Here is a 22297-nt window from a genome sequence, read left to right on the forward strand (position 1 = left end):
AGCCACTTTTGACATTGCCAAATTAAATAACATGGGAGATAGGACAGACCCTTGTGGTGTCCCACGATTCCCAAGTTCCAGGGTTGTCGATTGGAGTTCGCCTAACCTGAGACAAGCAGAACGGCCACCGAGAAAGGCTTTGACGATATTGTGCAATCGCTTACCCAATCCCATCTCCGAGAGGATATCCAATATGGCCCTGTGCTTGATGCGATCAAAGGCCTTTTCTACATCTAGGCCTAGAAGAGCTCTCGTATGTAGCGGGCTAGCAAGAATAAGGTGATGCTTGATTAAAAGCATTGCATCTTGAGTCGAAAGTCCAGGACGGAAACCGATCAGGTTATGCGGAAGAATATTTCTGTTTTCTACATACTTAGTCAGTCTATTGAGTATGACATGCTCCATGGTTTTGCCCAGACATGATGTTAATGATATGGGTCTTAGGTTATCTAGATTGAGTTGCTTGCCTGGTTTGGGAATAAGAATTGTGTTAGCAATTCTCCATTCCTTCGGATAATCACCGTTTTTCCAGAGTTCGTTGAAATACCCTGTTAAATATTTTATGGAATGATCGTCCAAATTTTTCAACAGCCTATTGGAAATGCCATCTGGACCGGCAGCAGATCTACTGTTGAGGTCGTACAGGGCTGCACGAACTTCGCTTTCTGTGAAGTCTTGATCCATTGGCTCACACTCTTCCCCTGTATATTCAGGCAGGTCTGTACTCTCATCGCTATCCTTAAGTGGTAAATACTTAGCTGCGAGCCGATCCAGAATGGCCTCCTCCGTTGTGTCCTGACTCTCACGATGGACGAGTCGTGCTACTGCTGTTCTCCTATTAGATTTCGTGTCGTTCTCATGAAGCAAATGTCTAAGTAAGTTCCAATTCCCACCACGTCTGATTCGACCATCTATGGAATTACAAAGCTCATCCCATTGTTGTTTCTGTAAATTTCTGGAGTGTTCTTCAATCTCCCTATTCAACAATGCTATGCGCTTCCTGAGTCTCCTGTTCAGCCGTTGCGTTTTCCATCTATTTAACATAGATTGTTTCGCTTCAATCAAGTGCGCCAGCCTACTGTCCATGATTTCGATATCCTCCTCTGTGGTAATATCCTTCGTTGCCGCCTTTACATCTTCCCTGAGCTGAGTGGTCCAAGTTTGGAGTGTTTTCTTTTGTCCTTCCTCTGTCTCAGCTCTGATTTTCCTTGCTTTCCGAAAAAGATCCCAGTCAATGTAGTTAAAGTGCTTTATCTGATTACTTGGTGTTTCCAATAGTATTTGTAATATGTAATGATCACTACCCAGGTCAATATTGGAGTTATTCCAGCCAGCGTTCGCTAAGTTTGATACAAAAGTAAGGTCTGGGGTGGAGTCCCTGCATGTAGATGTACCACACCTAGTGGGATAAGCTGGGTCTGTGATGAGGGAGAGATTAAGATCTGTAGCTAGGTGCCAGAGTCCATCCCCTTTCTTAGTATTCCAGCGATATCCCCAGGTTTGATGTGGGGCGTTGAAATCCCCTCCAATAATGAGTGGAGCGTGCTTAGTAACAGCCATAGTCTTATTAAGAAGTGCCCTGAAACTCTGTTTCATGTCGCTAGGGCTGCTATAAACATTAAGACAAAAGAGGCTTTGCGGTTTGCTTCTATTCCTTTTCAAAATTATTTCCACTAGTAAGTATTCTAATTTGTTTAGTCCAAGGCGCAAATCATGTTCTATGTAAGGTATTTTCTTATCTACGAGCGTGGCTAGCCCCCTACCCGGCTCTTTGCCCCTGCATGTCGCTTTGTATCCGGATAGGCTGATCTCATCCGCCAAGGTTTCCTGCAGCATAATTATTTTCGGTTTGTCTGGAGAGGCTTTTATTAACTGCATAAGAGGTGCTTTTTTGTGATAAAATCCTCGGCAATTCCATTGCCACACGGTAAAGCTCCCCCTGCTAGCCATTGCTTATAGAACCCGCCTTACTGCTACCCGCTAGAGTACGCTTCGTAGAACCCCCCGACACGCTAGGGAGCGATCTGACGCTTTCTGCTTCTGAGGGTAGGTATTCGTCGTCATCGCCCTGTGCTTCTACTTTGGTGAGCCTCTTTTCAGCCGTCAGTCTCCATTTCCATAACTTATCAACTTTGAAGGTAGTTTTATCTATGGCATCTCTAAGTTGTTTAATCGCCTCCTTGATCTCTTCCAAAGCAGAGCACACTGTCGTTTCTACTGGGCTTATTGCCCGCTTCTTTGGAGCTGGTGTGTTTTCTTCATCCTGGCTGTTGTCATTATTCACCGGTTTGGCTATTGCTACTTTTGTGGAGTTAGTCTGCGAGTTCTTGCGAAGTTCTGCAACCTGCTTAGTAAGTTCTTCATTTGCCTTTCTCAGATACGGTACTTCTTTAATTAGCTGTTCTACCCTGGCATCATTATCTCCGACCAGCCGCTCCGCACCGCTCTCCGCAGCCCTCACAGTACCTTTCACTTTGTCGGCCCAGGTTGTTCCAGATGTCGTCTTGTCGCCAGGCGTCTGCCCTCCTCCTTCGAAGCGCACCTGCACTTCGCGTGATCTGGAGCGGCTTCTGCCCTTCGACGGCGAGCGGCGTCTTGACCGTGTGGGGCTCCTTGAGCACGTGCGCCCCCTGGTGCCCGTTTGGGCATCCCATTGCAGCTGTGCTGATGTCGCCTCCGATGCAGATCTGTTGCGTTCTCGTCGTCGAACTCGTACCACGTATGGAATTTGGTACCGCTGTCGGCAAGTCTTGTCCCCAGTTGGGTGGTCCCCTCCACAGAATTTGCACTTAGGCACACACATGTGATTGTCCTCCGGGTTTTTAGTTCCACATCCTCTGCACTGTACCACGTCCGGTGTTGGACATACATCTGATCGATGTCCAATCTTTCCGCAGGCATAGCAGACATCAAACTGCTTCCTATACAGGTAGCACTTGACGAGGGTCGACCCGTATCTTACATAATTGGGTACCTTGAGCCCATCAAACAGAACAATAACCGAACCCGTGGATTTAATACGTTTGGCTGCCAATGCCAGTGGGTTAAAGTCATGCACAATGTTCTTCGTTATCGTGGCCTGATTGTCTCTGAGGTCAACTCTCCGAATCACTCCTTTACACGTGGTATGCGGAGCTGTCTCGTAGGCGTTCACTTCGTATTCGGTTTCCACTATAATGATTGACCTGATTCGCACATACCTGGCAGCATGGCTGGGATCTGGTGTACTAACCACCACGATGTTTTGCGTGAAGTTAGGGCAAACGACATCCTCTCGGGCTTGTTGCGGAGTCAGGCCCGATGCTTCAATAACCGCCACGCCTATCGCTGTGGTGCTCACTTTGCTCAAGTTGAGACCTCCTCGTGGGCGGATGATGATTTTGCTGTGCTCCTCGGGCAATTGGGGCATCCTTGATGCCTTGACAATCCGGTTTTTGAACATAGTGGTTGTAGGTCCCTTGTTCTTGCTGCTGTTGCCTTGCTCTCGCTGGCTCTGCGGCGATGTTTTCCCATCGCCAGTAATCCTTGTGGTGGAGCGAAATTTTCGGCTTGTCACAATTTGCCAACCTAGATCTTCCTCATTCTCTTCTAATCCGGTAGCGTCTTCATCTTCCATGCGCGTTTCCGCCATCGCGGCACGGCGGGGCCAGTAGGCCTACTCGGGTCTTGCACCAAGAAAGGCCAGTAACAGTCCAAAAATGAAAGTCCCACCTTAAAGAAAGGTGTCCGCAAATTCCCGGTGACTTCACAAATCCAGTGATGTGCTTGAATCCGTGATGGTGGCAAAGAAGGCTGCACAAACATTCAAGAACGACGGAGCCGATGCGAGGGACGTCCGCACCTCGGCTTCTTCTTCTTCCTTTCCCCAGGCAAGATGGTGGGAGGCCATAAAATGCTCAACTGCTGTTGACTACGCAAGCGCTTCTTTGTTAGGTCGCAGAGCGATATGTGTTGCCATTAGCAACAACATCTGCCCCCGCTGCCAGCTCTTGTGGAGAAAACAACTCGATGTGGTTTCAAAACAGAAAACGCGCCCGAGAAGCGTTTTCAGTAGCTAAAAGCAAAAATAGGCATAGATAGGCCCGAAGGGGAGAAATAGGCATTGAAGCCAAACTAACGTCAGTGCTGCAGCACTCCTTAACTCATATTTCGTGCTCTTACAACAAAAGGGGGCGGTCCTGATGGTCCGGAAGAAATAGGTATTTGCCTATGATTCGGCCTCTATAGTCATTACGTTAGAACTACTGGTTAAGGAACGCGGACGAAAAAATTCTAAATAAATTGTTATAAATGTTCAATAAATGACTGGCAACAGAAATCATTAGAAACATACAAACCAGAAACGTTCGGCGCGATTCTTCAGGAAATTATTTTTTAATGCGATTAACATTCTTTGCCTACTTCAGACAGCGTACCTACCTAGCCTCCAACGCCGACCCACTGATTCAAATTCTCTACCAGCTTTGGCCACTAGTCATGTACTCCTGGTCGTGACACAGTTGGGGTCATTCCGTCGTTGTCTTCGAGCTTCCTCATCTTACTCTCGTCACGTCATTGGTGTCATACAGCCATCGTCATCCCATTGTCTGCATGCCATCGTCAGCACGCTTTGATCGCATCATCGTGATCATTGGAGAAATGTCATCCCATTTTCGTCGTGCCTTCGTCGTCATACCGCCTTCGTTGTTTCATCGACGTAATTCAATCATAATCATACTGTCGCCATTCGGTCAAGGTGGCTCCGCTATTGTCATGCCATCGTTCTAATTGCGTCTTCGTCATACAGTCATCGTCATGCATTCGTTACCATACCGTCTTTGTAATACCGTCGTAGTCATGAATTCCATCGTCATCATTCCAGATTCTTCATCAGATTCTCTTCGCACCCTCGTCCTCACTCCGTTACCTTCGTACAGTGGTCACGCTATCCTCGTCATAAACTATAGTCTTCATACCGTTGTACTCATGCGGTCGCTGTCACGCTGTGGTCGTCATATATCGCCGTCATTTCAGAATCGTCATTCAACGGCCGTCATGCCATCTTCGTCATACTACCTTCGCCATTCCATGCACATCATTCCATCAACGTCATTCCATCGTCGTCATACAGTCGTCGTCGTGCCATGATCATGGCTTGTCTTAGCGAACGAGTGTCATATCCTAGGGGGCCGATCCTGGAGACGGAGTACACCGCATGTACCAGAAGCAGTAGAAATATCAGAATTACCATTGCAATTCCTAAACAATTCGGCAGTACCGTGTCTCTCTGCATTGCCTCAATGCTAATCGCATTAACCTCGACAGTCACCGTGAGATGGGTTCTGCCAGAGCCTTTATTTCTTTTTTTTTTGCAACTTGGGTGCAAAATTAAGAAAGCGAACAAGATTTGTGGATTGGAACTATATTTTGCGTGCTTCACGCATTTTTCCTTGCTCAAACTGTTGACAGGGCAGAAGAAATGAGCAAAACAGCTATTTTACGACAGGAATTGCAGGATGACAAACGCGGACTTTATATGACAGCTCTGCCTTCAGAAAACTTTACAGTTCACTAGGCCTCCTCACCTAATTGCCGTATATGTAAGGAACTCTCAACTTCATTTCTTCTCACTTCAGGTGTTTTCTTACTCTCTTTCCTGGTTCTTCTTAACAGCTTCTTCACGCCAGAGTCAACTTGTCAGCTTAGCATCGCCCATTGCCCCCAAAGCTTCAGGGACCAGTTCGCGCGGTCTGAAGAAGGTTACAAGGCCACCAGAGACATCGTTTGCAAACAAGAATCTCTCCAAGGTAAGGAACCCTGCATTACGAACGGCCACCTTCAACAGGGCTATAGGGCAAAAAATAGACATGCAAACTGTCCCCTCCTCCAATCATAAGCAACATAAACTAATACATGAGCCTGCCGCACTGCGAGTGGTTAAAAAATGGTGGTGACGTCATGGCTGCCATGTTTCGGACACCATTTATTGGAACTGAGAGGAACATCTTAATCACGATACTGCGCAAGACTTTGTAGTGTACAGCATTCTTTTTTTTCATTAACATGAAAAAATAGGGACATGTCTATACCAGCAGATGTTGCCGGCTACTTCTTTTAACATGAGTAACATGAAAATGTATCAGATATCTCGGGGGCAGAAAACGCGCGTTATAAGAAGACGCAATGTAATTTGACACATTATAAATTAAAGAAGAAGCGAAGCACTGCAGGTGCAGTAAAGATATATAAAACGTCACGACAGACGGGGGCATTATGAAATGACATTAAAAGTGTTATACACTACAGGTACAATCCAGGTGCACAACATGCCGCTAATGGTGTCAGGATTGGGGGCTCAATCCCATAGCTCGTGATCCGTTGTCAAGATTGGAGTCCGGCATGAATTCGAAGGTAGCTGGCCCATGCCGTCGTCCAACTTATCCACGCTGAGGACGTTGATGAAGGGAAGGACTGCTTCTCATCGAGAACGAGGAATATGGGTTTATTTACAGTATTTATATCAGTCTAACATAACTGTTTGAGAAAGTACATCAGCCTAAGATGACTGCTTGAGAGAGAGTCTCAGTCCAACATGACTGCTTAAGAAAAAGTGTGTCGAGCATCCGCACAACAGCAGTTTTTAAACACTCGGTCCTTCCGCAATACAAGGTGATGCGAACGTTCGTTTAGTCATCGCAAACTAGTCGCCTCTCCGCAAGACGGTTTACACACACACATGCACACACACACACGTGTTTACGGTCCGAAACCGACACCACACGAATTTCATAGAACTCGGAGCCGTTCCGGGTAGCGCGTTGTCTTGCGTCTTGGTCGGTGCGTGGGAAGGAGCGCAAAGCGGCGTTCCCGCGGCATCGCGCACCCGTAGCAGATCAGGTCCGCGTTGGGGAGTTCGGTAACAATAGTTGGCCCGCCGAACTCATTCCGTCACAACGGCGATGAGGCTAGAGGTTGGCGGTGGTTTCAGCACAAAGCCTGCTTCATCGAACGCATCCTAGCTGAAGCGACGGAGAGTGGAGGATGCGCGTATTATTCCCCGACACAAAGTCGATTTAGTCACGCTGTGGCTAGAGGTTGGAGGCTAGAGGTACGCTCGCGGAATGTTGCCGCCATATTCGTAACTGGGTAGCAAACTTGCAATGCAGCTGGCCGTTCTTAACAACGGTCATACGACTTTCGTGAGAGAGATTTAGCGCTTACCAGCTGCTTTTTTCTCAGGGGTACATCGGAGCAATATTGAGAAATTCGGCCTGAGTGGGTTGATAAAACATTTAGATTTGTTGTTTACATGGTTCGTCAGGTATTTGTGTTTCAGAGAGGCAGCGCGACCAGTCAATTTGTCTGCGTGAACTCTTTCCTCCAATGACGAGGTGCGCACATGACAGCTGCTTTTTGTAATTTTTTTAGAGAAAAACCAGGCAGGCAAAGTTGCAAAGCGTGTTATTATTGATTGATGCGTACAAAAGCGAATGCCTCCTTGTTTTCAAATTCCAGCATAAGCGCGGGGAGCTCGAAACATGTTATCGTTGATGGAATAAAAGCATTGGTTAGTACGTACCAAATTGCAAAGGTGGTTCACAGTACAATATTGTTTACGTCACAGTCCAATATTTTGTACGGTGCGTCGTGAGGTACAGCAGGTGCGTTTCACGGCTCGATTTCTCAACAACTGGCACTCAAAATTTTCTACTGAATCAGCAAGGAGGAATTCACAAAAGCGTTTATACGAGAGGCTGCTTCTCTATCATCTGCTGCATTTTCCCCGGTGCACATAAAAAAAGCATTTTGTCATAGCCATTCGTCCTTTTCTATTTATTCGTTTCTTGTTCTTTGATCAGGTGCTTCAACAGCGCACTTGACACGTCTTGTCGACATGCGTTCAGCCGGGTGCGCCATTATGAGCACACGCACCGCGTGGCGTCTCTCATGTTGTACTACGAGGGATAGGAAACGAACGAGACTAAGGCGAACAGAGGGGCTGGGCTCTCTATTAGTAAGAACCACATCGAGTCAACAAACTACGAAGCTAAATAAAACGTAGGTGAAATTAACTGCGCGTTCAAGTTGAGGACCAAGCCCCAAGAGACCATGGACGATCAAAGAAAACACGAACACCGCCGGTGACAATGTCCCCGCCCCGCAGGGGCGTCTGCGTCAGCAGGCGTTTGGTGTGTTGCAACACCGCGGACTCGAGCACACGAGAGTTGGACCCCCTCGCGCTTAACCGTGCGTGGTTTTTACAAAGCCATGCATGGCTGCTTCTTTCTCTTTTCTTCCTGTATTTCACATCCTGCTTTTCAGTTTCCTATTCGTTTCTCATCATTCCCGTATTTCCAGGTGGAAAGAATTGACCTTGTATTGTATATCCAGTCTTCGGTATATATATTACGTTATAGCGGCGGTGCAAAGCTGGCGTCGGCAGGTATCCTCCAAACCTTGTAACGTCCCAGTGTAGTGCTCGGTGGTAGGTGGCTACCACCCCCACCGAATATTGGAAGCATATTATGGGAAAAGAATCCTCCCCTCTCCCAGATCGGCCTCCGGAAAAAGGCCGCACCGAAGTACCTTTTGAATTCACATTCTGAGTAAACCCAGGTACCTTAAGTTATCATGCTTTAGATAGCGAAGGAACCACCCCAGTGCGACAGCTCTCCCCTTTCATGGTGGCGAAATGCCTCAAAGAAAAAATAAGAGAAGACTACAACCTCTAAGATGACAAACGTAGACATTCTCTTTGAACTCACAAAGAAAGAACAATCGCGAAATCTATCAGGTCTCACCAGCAATGGTGACATCAGAGTCCCCATCGCACCACGCCGATCACTAAACACGAGCAGAGGCGTGATCTCTGAAGAAGGCTACCTAAACTTGGGTGACGAAGAGCTCCTCGAGGGTTTTCAAGGATAAATTTAACCAAACTTCAGAGAATAACAACTAGGAAAACCGACGAACAAATTCTAACCGAACATGTTGTGCTTACTTTTGTCACGGCGGTTCTCCCTAGTTCGCTCGATGAAAGGTATGTAAAGATCTACGCTAAGTCATACATGCCGAACCTGAGACGGTGCTTCAACTTCTAGAGGTTCGGGCATGCGTCACAAACATGTAGAGGTAAGGCAACAAGTCCACAGTGCAGTGCCAATAATGACCCCTCCGACAACTGCAATGCTGCTCCACATTGCGCAAACTGCAAAAGAAACCATGCAGCTAGTCAGCGATCTTGTCCTTTCTGGAGGAAAGAGAAAGAGGTAATTACACTCATGGTGAAGGAGAAGACCTCTTTCTATGAAGCAAGGAATACGCTCTTTCCCTTACCTCAAACCGGCTATGCCAGTGTGGCGCCACAGGGGGCAGCACCACATAAGTTTCAGGGGTCTACAGGGGTCACACTCAGTGGCCCCGTAGTAACTCCATCCGCGTCCTTGGTGGCAGCGGTCGGTGCTGCTCCATAGTCATCCAAGGCGGGCCCACAGACAGCTGTGTCGCAGGGCCCAAAATTTAATTGAACTCCAAGGCCTGAGACGTGCGTCTCAACGCTTAGTCCTCGATCCTCCAGCGCCTAGGAGAAGGCCATGGCGGCCGATCCAAAAACCACGGCGTCTTCGACGCCAAAAGAGCAGCGCTCCCTGTAGCGCACTAAGAAGGACAAACTTTTTGTAACTGCGCCAAAAAAGGGATAGGTAACTTGATCAATTACTACCCGGATTAGAATAGCGACCATTTCATCACATGTCACCTATCACTTTCTAGCTCACACACACAAGAAAACAGTTTTTTGCTTTACAACGGCTTTCATCATCCATTGGAATTCTAGAAGCCTGGTCCATAATCGAGTTGACATAAAATGCATCATAAATGAGTTCTCGCCGGTGGCATTGTGTCTTCAACAAACAAGTAGGGTCCGATTAAAGTTTTTGCTGTTGTCCGAAAGAACCGTAAACACTCTAGCCGTTTGTCGGGAGGAGTCGCCATGCATAGTCGTGTAGGGCAGCACTCCTACCCGCAGTATTCAATTGAATACCTCTTTTGAGGCTGTTCTATCACATAAACCATCACCATTTGTTCTCTGTACATTCCACTCCATACTCATTTTACTACTACAGACATGGACAACCTAACACACCAGTAGCCGGAGCCTTTTGTTCCATTAGGAGATTGGAATGTCCGCAGCAGCCTAACACCATAGCCACTGAGCAACCACGGCGGATCTTAAATTCACTGGATGAAGCTGAAATAGAATTTTAGGCGTGTTCTGTCAGGTAGATGAAGCGCGCCCAAATGTACAAAATAATTAATTCAGTTAATTACTTGGCACATTTATTATTTGTCTGCCTTTGTTTCTGTTCATGTTGTGTTTGATCCAATTATCATATTGTGTGTTCTGTGTTTCGATCAATTTGCGAGTTATTGTGCACGTTGTTTTGTGACAATTTCTGTTGATGTACAGCGCAACCATAATGCACCGTTGTCGTGACGGCGAAGAACCGGGCAGAAGCAAGTCTGTGTGTTACGAAACACTTTATTGGGCAAACTTTTGACCAGGAAAACAAGTGACACGTAAAGCCCGACGATAGCGACGACAACTGTCGCAATCTGATCTGCGGGTCGTCAGGCGTGTCGGCTATTTATACGCGAATCGTGGTTTATTCCAGCGCAATCGCTGGTGCTCGCACACCTTCCGGAATAGTGCTCGCACACCTTCCAACACTACTCGCGTCGCACATGTGAATAGATTGGGCAATGATCCCTCGCATTACATCCGACGACAATATTCTAGAGAATTGCGATACATGAACTCATGTGTGAAGCGATAACATTGTAACAATGGTAGACCGGCGAAAAGCCAACACCGGCAATTGTAAAGATTCTATACGCTCACCAATAACGTGTTCTTTGCTTATCCGTATAACCTTACTTGCATGGTCTTTTAAACCGCAGTGTATAAAAAAAAAAAAAGCCGCAGTTTCACCCGACGGGCGAAGGATCGATTGCGATAGCAATCAGTGGACAGTAACGTACCCTGTGATTCAGAAGAAGTCGACGCTTATAACGTATGACATCAATGTAATGAAACATTTTTCTGTTCTTTTACAAAATATTCCAGCTCTGGTGAGGATCTCGGTCTGCTTGAACAACGACCGCATGCACAAGTGCGTGGGCAACGCGAAACAGCCGGAGCCTGGAACGAACCCTCGGGAATACTGGTGCAAGTAAGTGCAGTACTTTTCTTGTAACGGTGTTAGCTAAAAGTTAGCGTTACATTTGAGTGTCTCAATAAAGTACGTGTCAGTATAAAGAATGCATCACCTGACAGTATCACGAAATGTCAAGGCTAACAGACAAAGGAAGCTTTCTTTTGAAAATTCTCGTATTAAAGACAGCATATTGGCAAGTAGGAAGGATGGTAAGATCATCAACGGCGCATGCCCCATGCAGCGTAGGCAGCCCGGTCATCAAATCGACGCACTAATGGAGTCAGACGTGCCTACATAGCGCTGCCTGCGTTCCGCTGTACACAGACTTCACACACTTCATGGTCCTGCGAGGAACATTTCTCAGAATATTTCTTTAAAATTGCTCATAACTCGTATACTGATCTCCACTAATAATTATTTTCATTTGCAGCATACGCCTTTTAGCTACTCTTCTTGAACGCCATGACGAGCTGCGTTAGCCGCAGGTGATAGTGAAACAAATTAATAAAGAAACCAGCATGGTGCGATCAGACCATGCGTGAGCCAGTGAATGTGCGCCTCTCCGTTTAGCCAGTAGAAAGCGCCTTGCAGCGGGCTTCCGAAGATGTAGCAAGAGCGACAGAATTTATAGTAAGAACCAATCCCGGTTGTTATCCAGTAATGCGTTTAGCATGCTTTGTTCTGGCGGTCGTTATTTGTGGCGCGATGTTGCACTGAGTGTTATGGGTGGCGCTCCCTTTACCACTGTGCCTTACCCGTATGTGGCAGCGAACTAATAATGCGAGCGCCACCTCCTGAAGGACCAGTTCGGAACCCCTCGCAGCGTCTCCGATTGCAGACGCAGCGTTTCAGACGACTGTGTCCGGGTCTTCGGCCACAGGCATTGCGTCAGAGAGACTGAGAGAGATTGTGCAGAGGAAGAGGCGCTATGTTCTGCCACCCCTTAGGGAGCACGACTCGGCGCCTTAAGGCGCAGCGTGACAGGTGACAGCGCTCGCGTCGAAGGCGCTTTCTTTGCAACACTGCTAAACCTATCGAATACGTTATCGTTTATTGCAATATTACATTATCTTTAGGGATATATTACAGATAATTTTACAGATAGAACTACCCCTGAGTACACATGGCATTCATTGCTTGCCGCCTGAACGTGGTTTTCAACAGATAGACTTTTTCTTCTTTTTTTTTTTTCTCGGGCTGCATGTATAGTCGGTCCTAAGCGTTTGGCATATGCAATACCTTGTGGAAATGGTTTTGAAAGTACCTGATGTGTACAAGGTGGTTGACTGTGAAAGTGTGATGTGAATGCTCTGTGCTTTAAAACAAATATAATGATAGGATTTGTTATCACAAACACCTACTTAGGCATGAAGCTATGTTGGAAAAAAGAAAGAAAAGAGCTTTGGTGTAGTGGTGCCGTCTCCGCTTTTCACGCAGAAAGTGCGCGTTCGATGTCGATTTAATATGTTTTGCTCTTTTCTAGCCGTAATTTTTCATCATATTGTGTTAATTATTTTAGAGTAGCGAAAATATAATAAAAGATAGCCCATTTCACCACATTCGCAAGTTTGCGTCAGCGCTTTCTTTTTCTGTTGACCGCGACAAATAAATCGTCAAAGCGCAATTTGGGTCCAATCGTAAACGTAAGTATTATTAGATGCTTCCAGGTCATAAGGCGATTATCAAACCAAAGTAATACCATGAACAGCTACGTGTTAGCTTGTAAATAGCATATACGCTCGTATAATAATGTGGTGAACGCCCGCGGCTGCATCCGCCTTTTCTTGCTTCATGTAGCATTAAAAGAAGTAAAAAAAGAAAAAAAACTGTGCAGATCCCACGCACTGTCAGAATCGATGTAAGCGAAGCTTTCCGTGCTGGATGCTTTGATTGACGATAATTAGCGGTGATGTTGACGGCTAAAGCTTAATTTCTTCAATGGTTAGGCTAACACGAGAGTGATGAGTTTATGTTAAACGTTACTTTGCGTGCACCACTGCCGTTCGTCTGCGTAGTACACAGAACACACAGGGTGAGGTGTTTGCTTGAGGTGTTGTTCTGCGCCATATTTTATAGCTTCTGAGAGGATTGAGCGTTGTCATTGCCTCACATGGCACATCTTATTGTGGCAGAAGTAATAAACTTGAACTGGAGTATGGGGCGGTACGTGCCAAAACCACACTCGGATTATGAGGCACGCCGTAGTGGCGCACAGCGGATTAATTTTGACACCGTGGTGACCTTAAACATGTCCCAAAATCTAAGTGCACGTGCGTTTTCTATTTCGCCCTCGTGGAAATGTGGCTGCAGCGATTGGGATAAAATCCACGACCTCTTGCAATGCCATAGCCGTAAATCTAAAGCGCCGGGCACAGAAGTGTTCATTTTAACCACAGCCGTAGCGTCTCCTAGACACTGCGATGCACGTTAATTAATGCGGATCTACTTCAGCGCGCCCAGAATAAGTTGCCCACTTGACATATTTGCATGGCGTGTATTTTTAGAAATACCACGAACGTAGCAGCAAGCTTATCCTATGTCGTCTCTCCTTCTCTAAAGTTCTAGCTGCGTCCTCTCTGGCCTCGCACGTTAGTAGAAATGGAAGCGCTGCAGTGTTTGCAATGATTCCGAGGGAGTCACGGATAATTACAGCTGTCTTGAGGCTAATGTGGCGACTGCAAGGGATCTCCAGAAGGCATTGTATACATTCGACGCGTTGGGGTGAAGACGAGTTTCTCCCTTCGCCTTTCCTCTCTTACTCGTGCCTGTCATCTATGTACACGCTCTGAACCACCCCCCGACGCGGTGTGCGCGGCAGTAGCAGCAGTGGGACAGTCGAAGGAAAAGGCAAGGAAAGGGGCTTCGATTTAAGAGCCAGCGAACAAAATGTGCTTAGTGCCGCCACGTCTCCATCTGGCACGCGCTGTTCGTCTTCAAGTTTCGCCCAGTGAGCCCAAATTTAACGAGTATAACTGCGCAGGAAAGAGATGCGACAGCACACTCGGTTCGAATTATAACCGGAAGTAGACAACCCTTACGTCACTGCTAGAAGGAGGCGGGACATAGCATGGCCGCCTGGTGTAAAAGTTGAGTGGCAACGCCGTGGCTTGAGACGAGGTTAACGTTTAGCCATGCGCACTTGTAACCTGTAGAGAGAGATAAAACTTTGTTATGTCCTTGATGGGGTTCAGGGGTGGCGGGGGTCGGGAGACTAACCCCCAATCCCCCCTTCTTCAGACGGCGGCCAGTCCTTGCTTTCTGGCGGCGTCTTCGGCCATCCGGACGGCCCAGAGCTGCTCCTCTGGGTCCAAGCTGAGCAGCAATGTCTCCCACTGCTCGGCCGTAGTTATGCGTGTGTTAGTGTGGGAGGTGTTGGTGGGTGAGGCTTTGGGGCATTGCCACATAATATGATCGAGGTCAGCGCGGGCCTCGCACGCTTTGCAGAGTGGAGAGTATGCATCGGGGTACATGCGGTTGTAAAGCACGGGGTTCGGAAAGGTGCGTGTCTGAAGGAGTCGCCAAGTGGTAGATTGAGACTTATTCAGTGTTTTGTGTGCTGGGGGGTAGCGTAACCGCTCCCTGCGGTAGTGAAGGAGAATTTCTCTCAACGTGACCATTCGGTCCCGCGCGTGACCGCGATGCAGAACAGAGGGCTGGTCGGGATCGGAAGACGCAGGAGAAGGATGATGCGCCCGGTGTGCGAGAGCTCGGGCGGCATCGTGGGCGGCTTCGTTTCCAGCCAGACCCGAGTGACCAGGGGCCCAGATGATCTGCACGCGGCGTTGCCTTGAGGGAGGAGTGCCAGAGAGAATCTTCTGTGCTTGGGGTGCTATCAGTCCTCTTGTGAAGTTACGAATGGCCGTTTTTGAATCGCTTATGATGCAGTGTGCATTGGTAGCCGCGTAAGCCAAAGCGATGGCCGTTTCTTCTCCTACTTCGGGTTGCGTGGTGAATATTGATGCGGCCGCGGCGAGGCGGTACTGCGAACCCGCTACTGCGACGACCGCCATGGCATTTTGGTTGGGGTATTCTGCTGCGTCGACGTAGGTTACGTCAGCGGCTTGGTCGTAGCGCTTTTGTAGTCGTTTAGCTCGTTCTGCACGTCGCTCCGGATTGTGTTCAGGGTGCATATTGCGAGGTACGGGTGGGATAACTAGTTGAGCACGAATGTTTGGAGGGATGGGTACTTTTGGTCCGAATTGGGTGGTGTAGGTTATGCCTAGGGTGCCTAGAATGTGCCTGCCCGTGGTGGAATTGGCGAGTCGTTCGTATTGGCTAATACGCTGCGCTTCAATAAGCTCGTCTATGGTGTTATGGATGCCGAGGGCGTCCAGTTTCTCGTTAGAAGTGGTGATGGGAAGATGTAGGGCTTGTTTATAGGCCCTCTTGATCATGGTGTTGAGTTTGAGCTTGTCAGATGCATTGAGGCTAAGGTACGGGGCGACATAGGTGATCCTGCTCAGGGCGTAGGCGGTTACCAGGCGTATAAGGTTGCTTTCTTTCATCCCGTGATGTCGATTTCCGATGCGTGCAATGAGGCGAGTGGTTTGGTGTACATGATTATCTAATTGCTTGAGTACCTCCGTGTTTCTTCCGTTATGTTGGATGCGTAAGCCAAGGATACGAATGCTAGGTACAGTAGGTATGCGTTGCTGGTGCACGTGGAGTTCTATCTCGGGCGGGTGAGGGTCTGGGCGTCGACCTCCCCAAGTAGGCTTGTACAGAAGGAGCTCCGATTTCTGTGGGGAGCACGCCAGGCCGCGCGGTTCTACGTATGCAACGACCTCGTTGATGGCTTGCTGCAGCGTGTTTTGGATGTCCCCGTCGCTGCCCCCGGTGACCCACAGGGTGATATCGTCTGCGTAGAGGCTATGCTTGAGGTTGGGGATGCTAGCTAATGCAGGCGGTAGTCCGAGCAAGGCCACGTTGAACAGAAAAGGGGATAGAACCGATCCTTGCGGCGTGCCTTTGCTGCCGAAGTGAATAATTGGCGACTGCAACCCTCCGATGGTAATGGTGGCCGTGCGACCTGTAAGAAAATTCTTCACGTAGTTATATGCTCGATGACCAACCTGAAGTTGTGCTAGTTGGTTCAGTATGGCCTCATGCGTGACGTTATCGAATGCCTTAGTTAGGTCTAGTCCCAAGATGGCTTTGGTGTCCAGCCTGGAGCTTTTGTCGCCATCGATAATTTGGTGCTTGAGCTGAATCATGATATCTTGAGGAGAAAGTTTCGAGCGGAAGCCAATCATGGTATTGGGGAAGAGGTCGTTGTCGTTCATATGTCTGTGTAAGCGTGTGAGGATGACGTGTTCGAGGACCTTTCCGACACATGAAGTGAGGGAGATAGGGCGGAGGTTTTCGAGTAGGAGGCGCTTCCCGGGTTTGGGAATCATAATAATTTTGGCTTCTTTCCATTGTGAGGGGAGGTTTCCAGTTTCCCAGTATGCGTTGAAATAAGCTGTGAGGGCTACTATAGAATCCTCATCTAGGTTGCGAAGCATTTTATTAGTAATGCCATCAGGTCCCGGGGCCGAGTTAGGGCGGAGTGCGAGGATGGCTTCCCGCACTTCTGCTGCTTGTATGGGCGCGTCCAGGTGGTCGTTATCGGTGCCTGTGTATGCTGGAGCGGCTGTAGTAGGTTGAGGTCCTATGTATCGGTCTATCAGCTCTTGAAGAACTTGTGCGTCCGTGCCCGGATGGGTGTGAATAATTTTTTGCAAGTTGTGCTGTTGTGTGTTCTTGCTGTTGGCCGGATCGAGGAGGTAACGGAGGATATTCCACGTTTTGGGCAGGTTTGGTTGCCGCTCCATGCTGTCGCATGTGCTGTGCCAATTTTGACGAGTAAGTTGTCGTGCGTAGTCTTCGATGTGAAGGGTGAGAGTACTAATACGTTTCCTGAGCGTTCGGTTGAGCTTGTTGTGTTTGTATCTGCGTTGCAGACTGGCGAGGGCTTCCCACATATGCAGTAACTTGCTATCTGCCTCCTGCAGATTAGCTTCCTCAGGCACCAATTTAGTGGCTTCGCTCGCGTCTTGCAGCAAGGATGCGACCCAATCTTCGAAAGGGGGTAGGGTACCCGAGAAAGAGGTCAGGGCTCTGGCCTGCCGGAAAGCGTCCCAGTTCGTTATGCGGAGTTGACGGCCCTTAGGCTTTCGCGGGCCCGCTGGAACTTTTGTTTGGATTAAATAGTGATCGCTGCCCAAGTTGTCTTGTGTGTTGATCCAGTCTGCTTGTGGAATTCGTTTTGCGAATGTTAAGTCCGGAGTAGTGTCTCTGCTAACGCTGTTTCCCATACGGGTGGGACAAGTTGGATCCGTGACAAGAGTAAGACCTAGATTCTGTCCGTCAAGCCATAGTTGTCTTCCCTTTCGGCGGTCCATTGGGTATCCCCATGCCACCGCAGGGGCGTTTAGGTCCCCTACGATGAGCAGGGGGGCTCCCCTAGCTACTTGATCTGCTTTGGTGAAAAGTCGTAGAAACCTATGTTGTTGTTTGGGGCTGCTGTACACATTGAGGATGAAGAGACTCTGCTGCTTGCGCCTTGCAGACGGGATGATCTCCAGGAAAATGTGGGCTGCTGTATCAATGCCTGTGTGATGCTGTATAACCGGAATGTTTCGCTTAACTAGTGTGGTTACTTGGGGCCTGCGGTTGTCATCGCAAACTGCGGTGTATGCCGCGTATCCCGACAGCTTAGCCGCTACTCCGGTCTCTTGTAATGCGATAACATCGGGGGAAGTATGTGGTGCGAGAGAGGTAATATATTGCTCTAAGTGTGCTCGTTTTCGCCGGAAGCCCCGGCAGTTCCACTGCCAAATGCAGTAGGTAGCACGTTCTGGATTACTCGCAGCCATCTTTGTCGGGACGCGAGTACGGCTTCTTTAGGGGACCTGCTCTGGGACGGAGTAGGGTGTTTTCCAATTCTGTCAAACGGGTGTTGTGATTTTGAGCCAGAGTCGCGACCATGTCTTGAAACACTTTGCGCGTGTCGTCCATGTTTTCCTGTCGCTGTTGTTCTCTTGCCGCAAAGGCTTGCTCAATTCTGGGCAGTAGTAGCGTTTCTAGTTTCGCAGTAAGGAGGTTGTCCATTGCGCGTTCGAGAGCATTTGCAATGGAGGCGTCGAGCAACGTGGCAAGCTTACAGTCTATTGCTTCGTTCAGGTTGCGTTCTATCCGCTGTTGCAGCTCAGTGAGGGCCTCACAGTTGACATTTCCTTCTGAAGTGTATGCTGGTGGTGCCGCTGTTGAGATTGGTTCGAGAGCTTTGCGCTTGTGCGGGGTTGGTTGTTGGGTGGTGTGCGGGCAATCTATTGCAGGGACAGGAAGGATGTCTGCATTTGATGGTAAGTGTTTGGGTTGTGTGTCTGCAAGTTGTGATTCGAGCTTAGCGTTTTCTGTCTTGAGGTCTTGTATCTCAGCACGTAAGGATCGGAGCTCATGCATGAAGCTGTGCATGGTACCGTCGCTAACTGTGTTCACTGGGGTTGCTATAGGTTGTGAGGTGTGACCTGTGTGGGAGACAATGCTGGCCTTGGAGGCTCCTTGTAACCTGTAGCGTCGAAGCGCGCTGATACGAAATTATTGTGAGAAAGCATCCATGACAGACACCCTCTGGGCCTGAGCGCATGACGAAAAGCGTTTCAGGGACATTTTAAGCCCGTAACTAAGAGTGGTCTCGCAAGGGATAAACATGTCACACCACTTTTCCGATCTGATTGCTTTATTTCGTCATCTATCATACTGCTTGTCTGGTCAGGTGATCCATGTAGGAACCATAATGTTTAACAAGGAATATTTGGCATCTAGAAAAGCAAACAGCAAAACTATTTTAAGAAGGTGCGTGTTGGATATGTTAAGTATATATACAATTTGTCGACTACCTGCTGCCACGTAAACATGCCTCTCCCTGGTATTTCATAAATACCCATGCGTCTCATCACGCTGAAATAGGTCACAACGCCGTACCGATGGAGAATTCTGCCTAAAGCACATCGTATGTGGCTATGTTGGCAGACGTACAAGTGCTCTCCAAGCAATTCGTGACAGTATTTCACATGAATATGATTGAGAATTTAGAAGAACCACGTGATTCTTGCAACGCATTTAATTGGCAGTAGAAAACATCGGAGGGCCACCTACTCCATCGTTGATTTCTTTTATTTATTTCGCCATCAATGCTTTTTTCTCATTCGGATACACGTAGTACGCAATTTTCGATTCGGCGAGAAATATCGGACCAGAATCGGTGAGAGGCTTTTGAAACCTGAAAACCTCCCTATTGGATATTTTGTATGAGAATTCTACGAGAAAGGAACAAGATGTAGGCATGTCGCACAGATTTGACGAGAAATGGACGATATGATATGCATATCGAAGGAGCTCTCGTAGAAAATATGCGAGACCCGTATAACGTGCTACGCAGACTTTTACGAAGTGCACGAGATTTATGTGGTGTGCTATAAGAACGCGTAGAGCGTGTATGAGATTTGTGCGATGCTCTGTGTAGACCTGACGATCATTCATGTTTAAAACAGCGCCAAAAACACGGACAAAGGAGGACACAGGAGGAGCGCTGTGTCAGCGCTCGTCCTGTGTCCTCCCTTGTCCGTGTATTTTGGCGCTGTTTTAAATATGAATGATCCGTACCAACTAGCTCGCACCCAAATCCTTCCGAGACCTGACGAGTTTATGTATGAGGTGTGTGAGGTGGCATGTGATGTGTAGACACCGTAGTCATATGAGCAACATGATATTTGAGGATGACTGTGAACTGCATACAAACGAAGGAAGGAATTAAAAAGTGGAGAAGGAAAGGCAGGGAGGTTAACCAGTTTAGCTCAACCGGTTTGCTACCCTACACATGGGAGAGGGACGGGAGGTGGGTGGCATGTGCACTTGAGTCGTTGTGCATACAAAGCTCATGAACGACCGTGAGATTTGGGATGAGTTGTTTGTAGTACATACAAGAGCATGATGAATGTGATGTATGATGACATTGAAGCATTGTCACATATATAGCAGCATAAATTACGGAGCAAATAAGAAGCTCAGAGTTCAACTTCTGAAATTACATGCAATGAACACGTACATCCCCATCAAAGCTGGTGTCGGTATACTTTTGATGGAATGATTTTCACTTGCGGACATATTCTGGGATGAACACTTACGGCGATACTTTGTGCCCTGTCCTGCGAGGTGACCCTTCTTCGCTTTTCTGCAGGTTCGCCCAGGGTTCGCTCAGCTGCGTCGACGAGGGCGTCAAGGAGTGCAAGCACTCGTACGAACAGGAGAAACCGCTCTTCAAGAAATACTTCGCGGCCGTGTCTAACATGTTTCTCTGCGACGCCATCGCCGGCGGAAGTGCAGCTGTCGCAGCTCCCCGCGCCTTGGTCTTCGGCGCGCTAGGGCTCATGCTCACCGGATGGGTGACAGCGAAGTCATAATAAAGCCTATTACCACACAAATTGAGATGTTTTCCAACAATAACATATACACGGCTGGACCTATTCTTTCAAAGGCCTCTTCTTCTTCAAAGACGGGGGGAGGGGGAGGAATCATTCTGTAACTGTCCACGTAATGGACTGTCCATTTCGGTTGCTGCTGAAGTGCTGATTGGCTGGCCTGGGACACCTATCTCCTTCTCGCTCGTACAGCTTCGGCCAATCAGCGGCATCCGAAATGGACAGTCTACTAAGTGGACACTTACGGAACACGCCTCATGTAGGAACGGCACACCAGGAGATGGCGTTCGGGTCGTCCCAAAACCAACACATCAGTCATGTCGTGCGCGCACCACTGACTGCGCATCTTTATTTTCGTCGCCCTCGTTTGCCGTTTCAGTCCAAGATACTTTCACTTTTGCGAAATTTTACGCATGGTACAATACGGCACGATTCGGCTTCAGCGAGGGACATTCCGAAAGTAAGTTTCGTCATTTTTTTAAAGAGAAAATGTTACACCAGGTGAAACAGACAATCGTCACAAGAATCCACGCCCATTGCTGGTTCAACGTCGGAAGGAGCGTCAGCGGAGGAGGAACGACGCATACGCAGAGCGCCGAAGAAGACAGTAGCAGCAGTGTGTGGGCAGTTGGGCTAGTTTCGGTATTGGCAATAAAGCGTCGCCATGACACTGGTAGCCAAAAAAAAATTCCATAAGCTTTGAATATGTGGCTCTATCTCTTCAAACTACGTAACAATAATGCGTAGTGATGCGAATGTGTGTATAAATAAAATGTGCTTCTGGCCTGCTTCCTTTGTCCGCGTATTATGTCTTTATTTGGTCGCCTCAGTTGTTGCGCCAACAGGAGGCGCTTTCGCTCTTATCGCTTCGGCTGCCATTCTCGTCGTCTGCTCCCGGCGCTTTCTGTGCACGTGCACGTGTTTTCGTATGCTCTGAAGTTTAAAACTTTGTTTATGTACGGGCGAATGTTCCGGCAATGTTGGAAAAACTGAGGAAATGATACAAGCCTTGCTGCGCGGCTGTGTAATGTGATAGCTAGCTCGGGGAGCAACGCAAGGGCAACATTTTTTTCTGTTCCCAGCGGACGAGAGGTAAGAACACTTCTTCTGCAGTTGTTATGAAGAAACAAGCGTTGTGCTTATCAAAACACCTACAGGACGAAACGAAAGATCTTCCGTGCTTGTTTTCACGTGAATATTGTTTTTAGTTTGGCACGGCGCATTTCTCTGCGGTGTTGTAAGAAAATGAGGCTACACTTGGCCGATCGATGCTAGCTGACAAGCACACGGAAATTTCTCTTCGGTATGTGTTAGTGGTTGCTATCCATTTTCCCACGAGTTCAAAACTTGCCATTTATATCTGCCTAAGGTGTTTGAATGCTTGCTGCACAAACTGGTTACGCTGGAAAGCATTCTGGTGAGCAATTTATTTCCTATTGCATTACCCCCATTGAATGTTCATGAATACTGCAGAAGTAAAAAAAAATAGAACATCAATCACGTAGCAGTCACTGTTTGCTTTTTAAAAGAAGTTCGAGTTACCTTTGTGTTCCCGTAGGATCCCTTCACTTTTCAGCCTGCGCCTAGAAGGGTATATATATAGAATTTTTTGGACGCTTCTCCTTACTCTCAACTTTG

At 47.9% G+C, this 22297-nt stretch overlaps 1 protein-coding gene across 1 annotated transcript in view; it reads left to right on the forward strand.

The window, feature by feature from the left end:
• LOC142558070 (uncharacterized) overlaps positions 1–20660 on the forward strand; it is a 31819-nt gene extending 11159 nt beyond the window's left edge. Inside the window, exons 3-5 of the mRNA XM_075670233.1 lie at positions 5653–5786; positions 11105–11210; positions 20419–20660. Coding sequence (XP_075526348.1) covers positions 5653–5786; positions 11105–11210; positions 20419–20641 — 463 coding nt within the window. The 3' untranslated portion in view covers positions 20642–20660. The remainder of the gene's footprint in view (positions 1–5652; positions 5787–11104; positions 11211–20418) is intronic.
• The last annotated feature ends 1637 nt before the right edge of the window (positions 20661–22297 follow it).

Source organism: Dermacentor variabilis, chromosome 9 (assembly GCF_050947875.1).
Source record: "Dermacentor variabilis isolate Ectoservices chromosome 9, ASM5094787v1, whole genome shotgun sequence".
In the NCBI taxonomy this organism is placed as follows: domain Eukaryota; kingdom Metazoa; phylum Arthropoda; class Arachnida; order Ixodida; family Ixodidae; genus Dermacentor; species Dermacentor variabilis.